Raw genomic sequence first — 11,258 nt, forward strand, 5'->3', positions numbered from 1 at the left:
ATAGTTGATTAACAAAGTATATAAAGAAGCCTTGTCGATAAATGGGTTCCTGGCATCCTTCCTTATAAAGGTTGGAGCTGCCATTAGGGTATGTGGCACTCTTGGCGTCTAAGTCTACCAAAAAATAATGTATAATTAAATATGGTCCTTTGTTACAAATGTTACTTTAAATTGGTGGGTAAGTTTTCTGATTCCAATAAGAGTTCAATATGTGTCAGAAATTTACCTTAAAAATCGCCAACCTCATCACCTTGTCAGTAAGTACCCGCTGCATTTCAAAGCCATCTTCATGAGTAGACTTGGGCGGGGCGAGCGAGGCGGAGCGTCCAGTGTAAACTTCAGACAAAAGCGGGGCCGGCTGCTCGGCGATGCCGCTGGAAACGCGCCTCGTGTGGTCTTGTTTACTAGCAGCAACTGGGAGGCGTGAGCGCGCGCGCTTTTTGGAGTGATCTGACAATTACACCGCCAAGGTCACCTCATACATACATCGCACATTTTTTTATCCCGAGTTTATTTTTTTGTTGTTTCTTTACTGAGGAGATGCTATGTAAAATATTTTTTTAAATATGCTAGAGAAATGGGTAGAAGACGACGTGTGTTTTCGCAATGTACATGAAATGAAGACGAAAGAGAAACAAGGTAAGATTCCTTACAATATGTGTCACACCGTAAAAAGCCAAAAAAGCGGCGGGCTTAGACAGCAATTATTGCTCTTGTCGCCCGGTGCTAGGACACCGTTTGTTTGCGGACACACGACTTTTACCTGTCAGAGTGAAAATTCAAGAGTAGCTTACACAACGCGTGCATCCTAGGGTACCAAGATGCTGCTGCTGCTGTCGTTAAGAGTCATCTGGAATTGTTCGGGATTTTATTTCTTGCGAATACGTTTTTAATGTGATCGGTAAATTATTTACTTGGTGACTTTCTTTTTCCCTTTTCTTTAATTTGTCTTGATTTTAAGCGCCGCCGTAAAAGGTCTTTCAGGCATTGTGTCTGACTCGCGGGGATGAATCGTCACACTTTCTCACTTTTCTTTCCTTCTGTAAGACTTTAAAGGAAATAGCGAATATATAAAAGTAAACTCCAATAGTATTATCATTGCAAGGAAAAATAATTTTCGCCTTTTATTCTTGGACTTGAATCGCAAGAACCCGGACGACGAGACAAGTGGCGAGACAAGTGGGAACGTACCAAACATAACAAAGGGCTGTCCTGGCACGTGGGATAAGCAGTTCAAGAGTAGACGTATTGTTAACACTCTACATACAGTGGCATAAACGGAACAACTGGCTGTACATTTAAGAGGCAATTTACTTTTAATTTTATGTAAGCACTTCAGATAATTAAAGCTAACAGAAATCTCTTTATTTTCCTTTTTAACTATCAAAAGTTAAGAAAATAATAAACTGATACTTGAGTCGAAGCGGTGTTTTATAACGACCTCACGAGTTTAAACTTGGTTACTGTGCAAGAATAATTGAAAGAAGTACATGCACCTTAGAAGTGTAATAACAAAGGACCAGTATTGTGCAGGCAGAGGGGCATCTGCAGTACGGGACGAAGGTGGGGTGGGGCTAGTGGGTACGTTTCCAATAACATTGTGATGTTAACTTTGAACTATTTATTTTATGAAGTTATTGCTTATTGATAAATCACTCAAAATGTTATATTCACATTAAATGTTATAAAACATTTTGAATGTGTTTTGTTACCAGTTTAGATCATGTAGATTAAGTAACAGTTATTGTTGTGTGCTTTGAATCTGTGACATTGGCCTCAAGTTTAACTTATTAAGTTCCAAATTTATCTATTTTTGCCTACTTTGCCAGATTCTTAATTCTGCAGTGTTTGTCTGTAATGATCTTGGGAGGTGATAACACCCAAGTGTTTAAATGAGCATACTTCAAAAGTGTTATTGTAATCTTATTTTATTGTTTTCATTTGGCTTCTAGTGATGGAATCCGTTATATTCACATTAAATGTACTAAAACATTTTGAATGTGTATTGTTACCAGTTTAGATCATGTAGATTAAGTAACAGTTATTGTTGTGTGCTTTGAATCTGTGACATTGGCCTCAAGTTTAACTTATTAAGTTCCAAATTTATCTATTTTTGCCTACTTTGCCAAATTCTTAATATCTGCAGTGTTTGTCTGTAATGATCTTGGGAGGTGATAACACCCAAGTGTTTAAATGAGCATACTTCAAAAGTGTTATTGTAATCTTATTTTATTGTTTTCATTTGGCTTCTAGTGATGGAATCCTTCGAAAAACAGTATAAGGTGGGGCAGCTGCTTGGAAGTGGAGGCTTTGGAACCGTCTATGCAGCTCAGCGCCTTTCAGATGGTCTGCCGGTATGTGCATTCTGTACCCACCCACCAACAACGTGTTCTCATCTTGACATAACTCTGTTTTGTGAGCACACGCTGCTTCCTGTTTCTGCATGTTGTCAGATTTCTGATTTCATTTGGTTGCCTTTTAAAAAAACATGTAATTGTTAAATATATGTGAACAAAGGAAAACAATTACGTGGTATATAATATATATTCAAAGGTAACATAAAGCTTGTTTATTCAAATTCCCTTTTTTATTCAAGTTCCCTTTCTAAAATAAGCAATGCATGTGATTTGCTTTTTCTCCTAGCAAACACATTCAGTACCTGTAAAACTGAATTGTTAAATATGTTGGCTCTTTTGTAGCTGTTTCATGAAACTATGTTTTTAAATTATATCCCTTATTTTCATAATCATGCTGCAAAAAACCCAGAGTTGTCAAAAAATATATATTTCTGTTTTGTTATTTTAGGTTGCAGTGAAACACATTTCAAGGGATAAGATCCACCATTGGGCCCGGATTGTAAGTACAAAATTGTCTGAAATCCTGTGAGCCTCTTCATCAGGTCTCTTGCTGATGTCAAGTGCATTAAGCTAATTTTACTAATAAAGTGGAGGGCTACCCAAAGTCCAAAAAAGATCAAGTGATTTTGAGCTCTTTATTGTTTTTTTTTTTTGTTTTTTTGTATTTATTTTTATTTTATTCATGTCGTCCACATCCATTTGACAAAGACAGGATTTCTTTTGTGTATATTAATATCCATCCATCCATTTTCCAACCCGCTGAATCCGAACACAGGGTCCTGCTGGAGCCAATCCCAGCCAACACAGGGCACAAGGCAGGAACCAATCCCGGGCAGGGTGCCAACCCACCGCAGGACACACACAAACACACCAAGCACACACTAGGGCCAATTTAGAATCGCCAATCCACCTAACCTGCATGTCTTTGGACTGTGGGAGGAAACCGAAGCACCCAGAGGAAACCCACGCAGACACGGGGAGAACATGCAAACTCCACACAGGGAGGACCCGGGAAGCGAACCCAGGTCCCCAGGTGTCCCAACTGCGAGGCAGCAGCGCTACCCACTGCGCCACCGTGCCGCCCGTATATTAATATATCTTAACACATTATCTCCTCAAAAATGAAGATACATTTAGCTATGAAAAAAATCAAACTAAGTAGAGAAAGTATGTCCCTGCTTAACTGGGACTGCAAACATGTAATTGCAAATACAGGTTTAAGACAAATACCCTAAATAAAAAATGTGTTTGACTATAATAATTTGTAAATTAGAGCATAAATCAACTAAAATGTTACTGCTGACTGACCTATAATAACAAATATTTAAAGGTGACAGTGGTGTAGCACCAGAATATAAATTATTGCATACTAAGGAGCATACTTGTTTCTAATTAAGGTATTTTGTTAATTTCTTGTATAAATATTGCCTTCTGTCTAGACATATTTGATTATATTGTTTTCCCAGTGCCAATGTGTCTGCTCTTGTGCTCATGCTACATCCTAAAGACAAGTTTGTTAGATTAAATTGCTTTTATATAATTGGTCCTATATGGGTGTTTGCGTAAGTAGGCCCTGATGTGAACTAGCATCACCTGATGGGGTAGTTGCTGCCTTGCAACTTGTGCTGAGGTCTGAAAATGTTTTTATATGATCTCAAGTTTTAAATTTTAGTTATAGTTTAATTTAATTTATAATATGCCACGTTACTTAGAAGGCACAAGCATGTCATTTTTTTTGTATGTTCATTTGATCATATACCAATATTATTAAACAAATTTCCTTTTTGAAAACCTTGTATCCTTTCTCAGGATCCCATTTACCCATCTTTTACAAGAAGATAATTAATTGAAAGGCATGTTGTATATCCTGACAAATTGTGATCAATTTGTGGATGCAGATTTTGGCTATCTCATGGATCATGTACTGAATGTTGATAAAATAAGACATGAGACCACAATACTTATTTTATTTATACATTTTTTGAATTTTATTTATACATTTTTTGACATTATTTCAAAGAATGCAATGCTGAATCAGTTTTGGTTACTGTTGTAGAGAGTATTGTGAGACGCTTTTTATGATAAATGAGGAAGTTCACTGCTGTAAAATAATCAACTGTCAGCTGACGTTACATGTTGCGAAACTTGTGATCTGTCTATCAAGGCCAGCATTTACCATGAGACAGAACTTACAGAAATTGGCAATTTAACACAACTCTCCAGTTGGTAACATTGACAGTTTATATAGTAGTCATAATGATATCTATGATAGTTGATTTTGTACCAAAACAAAAGGAAGTGGGAGAGGCTTGAAGATCTGGGGCGTTTGTGGTAAATAGTCATTTATCTTAAACAAACAGAAGGGCTTGTCATTTTCATTGATTTTTGTTTTAAAAGATGTCACCCAGTACAATGATTTTTGTTTGAAAAGATGTCACCCAGTACTATTTTGTAACAGCTTCCAAGTCTAACTGACAAATTAGTAGATTATTATTACACCAACTGTGTATAACCATAAAATATTTAATGTTCTCTTGACTGAGTGGGCACTTTAAGTCATAGTACAGCTAAGTGGGGAAAAGTGACTGGTTAAACAGAACTATCAGAAGGGACTGGCAAATTTGTAGTAGTTTACTGGTCTTGGCTATAGTGTTGTTGAGCTAGCTGCCAAGTTGTGTGTCTGAATGATGGTCTGACTGTTCATCTTCTCATTTCTTCTTTTCTTCTGGTTTCCAGCCTAATGAATCTGTGCCAGTGCCAATGGAAATTGCTCTTCTACAGCGTTTACGGAGTGGGGGCTCTCTGAACCCTAAAGGCATAATCAAAATGATAGATTGGTTTGAGAAACCGGGAGATGGCTACTTGATTGTTTTGGAAAGGCCCCAAATGTGCCAGGACCTTTTTGACTTTGTAACTGACCGTGGTCCTCTGGAAGAACCCCTGGCGCGAAGGTAAGCTAATTTTTGACAGTCTTAAGTGATTATATTGCTTATTTTGCATATTACCTTTAAATTGTAGTGTCATGCTATTTGTAATCAGTTGAGTAATTTATCTATTATTTCTTCAGGTTCCTTCAACAGATCACGCAAGCACTGCAGTACTGCCATGCATGTGGAGTTGTCCATCGTGACATAAAGGATGAAAACATTCTCTTAGATATGCGCACTGGAGAAATTAAAATAATTGACTTTGGATCCGGTGCTGTACTAAAAGATACGCCCTACTCAGGTTTTGAAGGTGATACATTTTTTTCTTTTGTAGATGCATGTGACCAAAAACTTTTGAATATTTCACATAAAGGAAACACATAGCTTTGTGACCAATGCAATATTGCTGTGAAATGTCCCAATAAAAAACATTGTTGTTGATGAATGCCGTCTGCTGCAGACTTTAATATTAATTTTAATTCTTGTGTGTAATATGGGCTAACAAAATATCTTGTGATGTGACATCTCAAAAATAGTTTCAATTTGTGGCTACAACGTTGGTCCCTGACTAAAAAACAAAACATAAAAATATTTAAAAGTGAAAATCAAATAAAGTTAACTGAAGATGACATATTTCATTTTTTTCCCAAACATAGGTCCCCTTATAATTGAATTCAGCTGCTATATCCAAAGTGTTTAGTGTGTTCAAGTAAATAATTATATTAAAATGAACCTCCTGTGTGTGTGTAAATATTACCTCAAATTATTATTTCAATGTGATTAGTTTTCACTTGGGGCAGCACGGTGGTGCAGTGGTAGCGCTGCTGCCTCGCAGTTAGGAGACCCGGGTTTGCTTCCCGGGTCCTCCCTGTGTGGAGTTTGCATGTTCTCCCTGTGTCTGCGTGGGTTTCCTCCCACAGTCCAAAGACATGCAGGTTAGGTGGATTGGCGGTTCTAAATTGGCCCTAGTGTGTGGGTGTGTTTGTGTGTGGGTTGGCACCCTGCCCAGGTTTGGGTCCTGCCTTGTGCCCTGGGATTGGCTCCAGCAGACCCCTGTGTTCAGATTCAGTAGGTTGGAAAATGGATGGATAGTTTTCACTTTATTTCAGTACTTGTATACATGATATATTGTAGAGCTTTTCAAATCATTTTTTGCTAATGGGTTTATGTTTACCACATATTTCTTTTGAGAAATAATTTTAATTTACTGTTTTTCTGCCATTGGCAAAACTACAGTATTACTGTCTTTACATTTTGTAATATTGGTCACCTTTTGCTGCAGAGTATTCATACAGAGCTGTTTTTATACTTCTAGGTACTAGAGTGTACAGTCCCCCTGAATGGATTACAAGTCATCAGTATCGGGCCGAGCCTTTAACAGTTTGGTCTCTTGGCATTCTTCTGTTTGATATGGTTTGTGGGGACATTCCATTTGAGAATGACAAAGAAATTCTCCAGGGGAAGCTACACTTCACTAAAAGAATATCAGCAGGTAAGATGCAGTTCTTTGATTTTCAGCATCTCTGTAAAATATATTAAAATAATTCTTATATAAAGTCTATGTTCCTCACGACCCTGTCCTGGATAAGCAAGTTAAGAGTACTTAAAGGAAAGTGTAATATGTTTCTGTATCAAGGCAGTTCCCTAATTGTTTTTTGCTTTTTGTTTTCTCCAAAAGAATGCCAGTCACTTATTCGGTGGTGTTTGGCTTTTGCTGCAGATGACCGTCCATCCCTTGAACAGATACTCTCTCATTCTTGGATGACTGTGTCCACAGAAGATGATGACTTTGCTCAAGAATCCTACAATTTGGCACGTAGCAAAGACAGTTTATGAGTGAGAGTTAAAGGATCCTGGACTTCATTGAGCAATATCAGATTCCTTTGTATAGGTTCTCTTGTTTTTAGTGCAAGTTGTAAGATTCAGGAATGTGCACCTTAATTTTGGATGTTTTAAGTGCCCTTTTTATCTGTTGTTTAACATCTGCAGGTATAGAATTGCATACCAAAAATGGCTACTTATTTAACTTATTTACTCTTGGTGGCTGTTTGTTTAGGAAGCACTTCCTTTCCTACCTCGACTTTTTCCCTTGGAAAAAGGACTTTATAACTTGTTCCTGAAATACAGTTTTATATTATTATTAAATGCATTTATTAGTTATATACTGTTCATTTATAAACCTGGTTTTACAGGTAATTAGTATTAGTAAGGGGATCACACTACCTCTTTTTGAGCATCAACAGGGTTTAAATTCTTGAAATAGATTTAATTAAAATAGATAGCAAGATCAGATTGAATGACATAGATGCCTGCCATTTTTCAAGTGTGTTCAAGTTTCCAGGCATTGGATGTACTGACAGAATTTAGAACAATAAGGCTTGGATGTAAAAGTCATTTTTACTGTTACCATTTTGGAGTGTTGACCGATTCCTATTACCATTTTATATTAACTTAAAAACCTATCCTGCCTACAACACAACTGTGAGCACTACCAATTTATGTCAAATGTCAGTGAGCCATTCCATAGTTTAGAGTTGTAACAGTTATTAAAATGATTGATTTTTACCATTTGTACAAAGTAAGCATCAGCAAATGGTCAATTTAATGTATAATTCTAAATGTATTTGCTGTATTTAGAACATAACACATATAGGTAAACTGAAAGCAAGAGCAAAATAATAAAAGGTGACTTACAGAGGTTTTGATTTTCAAATCAATAGAGTAAATCGCCCAGCCCTAGTGACAGCTAATTTGTTTTTCAATCTGATATTTTGTTGCATTATCTTTTAATTAAAATAAACATTACTAGCAGACAGACAAAAATTGAGTTACCTTTTTGGGGCTCAGTATTTTTTGAATAGGTGCGACAAGTCAACACTAGGTTTTTTTCTAAGCATGTTTGAATGTAAATTTGTTTATTTTTGTACACTTGCCAAGGAAGGGTTAGTAAATAATTTCTATAATGCTCAGGAAAATTGTATGTTTATAAATCAGCACTTTGAATGCAGTATTGTCGTCTTGTCAGTATCTGCATTTTGATCAAGTTGGGACCTCGCTATATATTTGTGTACATTTAAAAAATGTTTCCTCATTCAGGGTCGGCTGAGTATTGTACAGCTGACTATTGTACAGTTGGTGCCTGTTATATTAACATGTATTCTTTTTTGTTTAATATTAAACGTGTGGTTCAGTTCTGAGAAATATTTTTGTAAAATAAGATTTTTGTGTGAAACTTTTGTTGTATATATTTTCCTAAAAATTATTGTGGAATTTGAGTCAACTTGTTTTTATGTTATTTGAGTACTTGTGTAATTATTCTTGTGGACTGTGACTTTTTATTATTTAAATGAGGTATAATCAGTTAAAAGTGTTTGGTCCAGACCATATTGTTCCTATTTATTAAATTCAGAGCATGAAGTTGTCACTCTAAACTCACAATGTGTTACATAAATGTATATAATTTGTTTTGTGTTTATAATAAGTATTAAACAATTACAACAGAGTATACTGTGTTTGAGATTGTAGTTCTATAGGTATAAAATTAATTAATACTAACACTGCCTAATAGAAAATGTAAAACGGTTGGATAGTTCACATTCAGATTTTATTTATGTAATATGTAGGTCAAAATCAGCAAATTTTAACAGTATTGGTGGCAATGAATAAAGGTCAATCATAATGCTTTCAGCTGCTTGTGACACATAATCTTTCGTGGTTTTAACTGCAAGTTTTGGAAAATAGCTTGAAATAAGAGCATGCTTTCAAAATAAAACCCTCTTGACTTAGTTATTTTTTTAAACACATTGAAGTATAGTATAAAGTAAAAAAAAATTTAAAAAGGCAACTCCAAAAAAAAATTGGACAAACAGATTTGGGTATGGTCTGTTGGTAATGATAATTGTGGTCAGAAACTGCTACCATATAAATGTGACAATAGTAGAAAAATAGTAAGCCTTGTTTAGCTTTTGAAGTGACAAAACTCTGCTGGATACCATGTCTAGTATCAAGTAACATCCATCCATCCATTTTCCAACCCGCTGAATCCGAACACAGGGTCACGGGGGTCTGCTGGAGCCAATCCCAGGGCACAAGGCAGGAACCAATCCTGGGCAGGGTGCCAACCCACCGCAGATCAAGTAACATGCGTTGTCTTAATTTTTTGTATGTTATTTTGGGTAATGTAAATTTTTTGTTTATTTCAACTTAAAAATTTAGCAAGAATTACAGTAAACTGGTTAACAGCTTTTAGATCCAAGTCCAGTTTCTAGTTGAATGAAGTATGCATGTACTGTATGTTTATTCTATGTTCGTGTAAATTTACTCCAAGGGCTCGGGTTTCCTCAATCTTCGGTGTGGATGTGTGAGATGGGCATTTGTTTCTGTTCTGTACCTGATGCTAATAGATTGTAATTGGACAAATGTTATGTGAGCACATGCTAATTTGGCAGTATTACATGATGCACAAAGTATACAGTTCTCAGAATTTATAACTACACCTGGATAGGCTCCAGAACCCTGTGACACTTGCACTGAATGGGTTAAGAAAATTAATTGATAAAAGTTCTTACATTTAAAGTCTTGTATCTCACTTTGCTTCCACATATCAAGTGGTTTCTCTTTTGGCTGTATCGGCAGCATGGAATGGATCGCAGGAAGAAACTTAACTAATGACTTGTACTAATCAATCCATGCAAGTTTGTAAAGTCCATTAAGACTTTGAATTGGCTGGGATTGTAACTGGTGTCCCTAGATTAGTGAGGAAGGGACACTAGCCACTGCCTCACAGCAGGCAAGTAATATATTTGGAAAATATCACCATGTTCATGATATAACAGAAAAAAAGTGTAGCAAAAGAAGCCATATTTGTCAAATAAGGCATTTTTAAAAGCAGGAATGTGTTTCAGTAAAAAGGAAAGAAAAGCCAGACAAAGCACTAAAGAGTGTCATCTGTTACTGAAGGGAGTACACTTTATTCAGTTCAAAGGGCCTATCTTAGGCACCAAGCTAGAACCAGTACCCCTTGTGGTGTTCATCCATTTCAGGATACACTCCCTGACAAACCAGCATCTACTTGACCAATCACTGTAATGGGAATCGGGATATGTAAGAAAAACCCACACAGACAAAAGGAGAACACACAATCTCTATTTATGCAGTACCCGGAACACTGGTGCTGCACTGCACAACTGTGCCACCCAGATATCATGTTGCATATGAAATGGTATTATCTAATATTAAGCACCAAATAAAATTTTCAAGTGACATTAGGTGGATTTCTCATATTTTGTATAAGCACATCATATTTTGAAATTTACATCTTTTCATCATGTTCATTTATCACATTTTCCTGTGTCTTTATAAGGTTACAACAGGTAATCCTTTGACAAGAAAAATAGGTCAGTATTAAGGAGAACTATGGGACTATCAGGAAGCACTGAGCCTCAGGTTGGCACATTTTCTTTACTGTTACACCCTGCTACTTCCCAGCAAACCTCCATATCTCTGCCTGCCTTAAGGCAGCGTAGTTTTTCACAACAGGCTACTTTGCATGCAGAAATACTGGTGGATTTACATGCTGTGTTGGATAGTTGTACTGGAAATCAGCTGTTCATGTTTACCAGAATCAGGAAGTGCTGATTGCTTCTCATTTACTTATATTCAAATACCAACAATGTTTTTTCTAAAATTTGGTTGCATACTGTTTTGGCAGATCCAAATTCTGAAATATATCTGTAGAAAATGTGTGTCTTGCTCTGTTTTCCCTCCAATTATCATTTACATTGTGAGCTTTTTCATTCCTTTCATTCACTGGTGGCAGGGCTAGGGCAGTAGTGTAGACGGAGGCCCCTTTCTACAACCCTGACAAAAGTGCAGCTTTTAAAATGGATGGATGGAATAACTCCAGAAACACTCATTACTTGGTTTGCTATGGATGATTTAGAACTTTCATGATGGCCACCCTTATGCCAAGGTC

The 11,258-nt window shown here is 36.5% G+C and overlaps 1 protein-coding gene across 1 annotated transcript; it reads left to right on the forward strand.

Moving 5' to 3' along the window:
- The first annotated feature begins 330 nt into the window (after positions 1–330).
- On the forward strand, positions 331–8,744 carry LOC114660564 (serine/threonine-protein kinase pim-2-like). Its single transcript, XM_028813337.2, has 7 exons — positions 331–639; positions 2,254–2,354; positions 2,806–2,856; positions 5,094–5,308; positions 5,425–5,594; positions 6,600–6,776; positions 6,963–8,744. The coding sequence occupies exons 1-7, from the start codon at positions 567–569 to the stop codon at positions 7,118–7,120; spliced, it is 945 nt and encodes a 314-aa protein (XP_028669170.1). The 5' UTR covers positions 331–566; the 3' UTR covers positions 7,121–8,744.
- Positions 8,745–11,258: the final 2,514 nt, after the last annotated feature.

The sequence above is a fragment of the Erpetoichthys calabaricus genome, chromosome 11 (genome assembly GCF_900747795.2).
Source record: "Erpetoichthys calabaricus chromosome 11, fErpCal1.3, whole genome shotgun sequence".
NCBI classification, from domain to species: domain Eukaryota; kingdom Metazoa; phylum Chordata; class Cladistia; order Polypteriformes; family Polypteridae; genus Erpetoichthys; species Erpetoichthys calabaricus.

Coding starts and splice junctions, on each gene's coding strand:
- LOC114660564 (XM_028813337.2), top strand. CDS start 567: ATGCTAGAGAAATGGGTAGAAGACGACGTGTGTTTTCGCAATGTACAT. Junction 5,309..5,424: donor GAAGAACCCCTGGCGCGAAG/GTAAGCTAATTT, acceptor TTATTTCTTCAG/GTTCCTTCAACAGATCACGC. Junction 6,777..6,962: donor CACTAAAAGAATATCAGCAG/GTAAGATGCAGT, acceptor TTTCTCCAAAAG/AATGCCAGTCACTTATTCGG.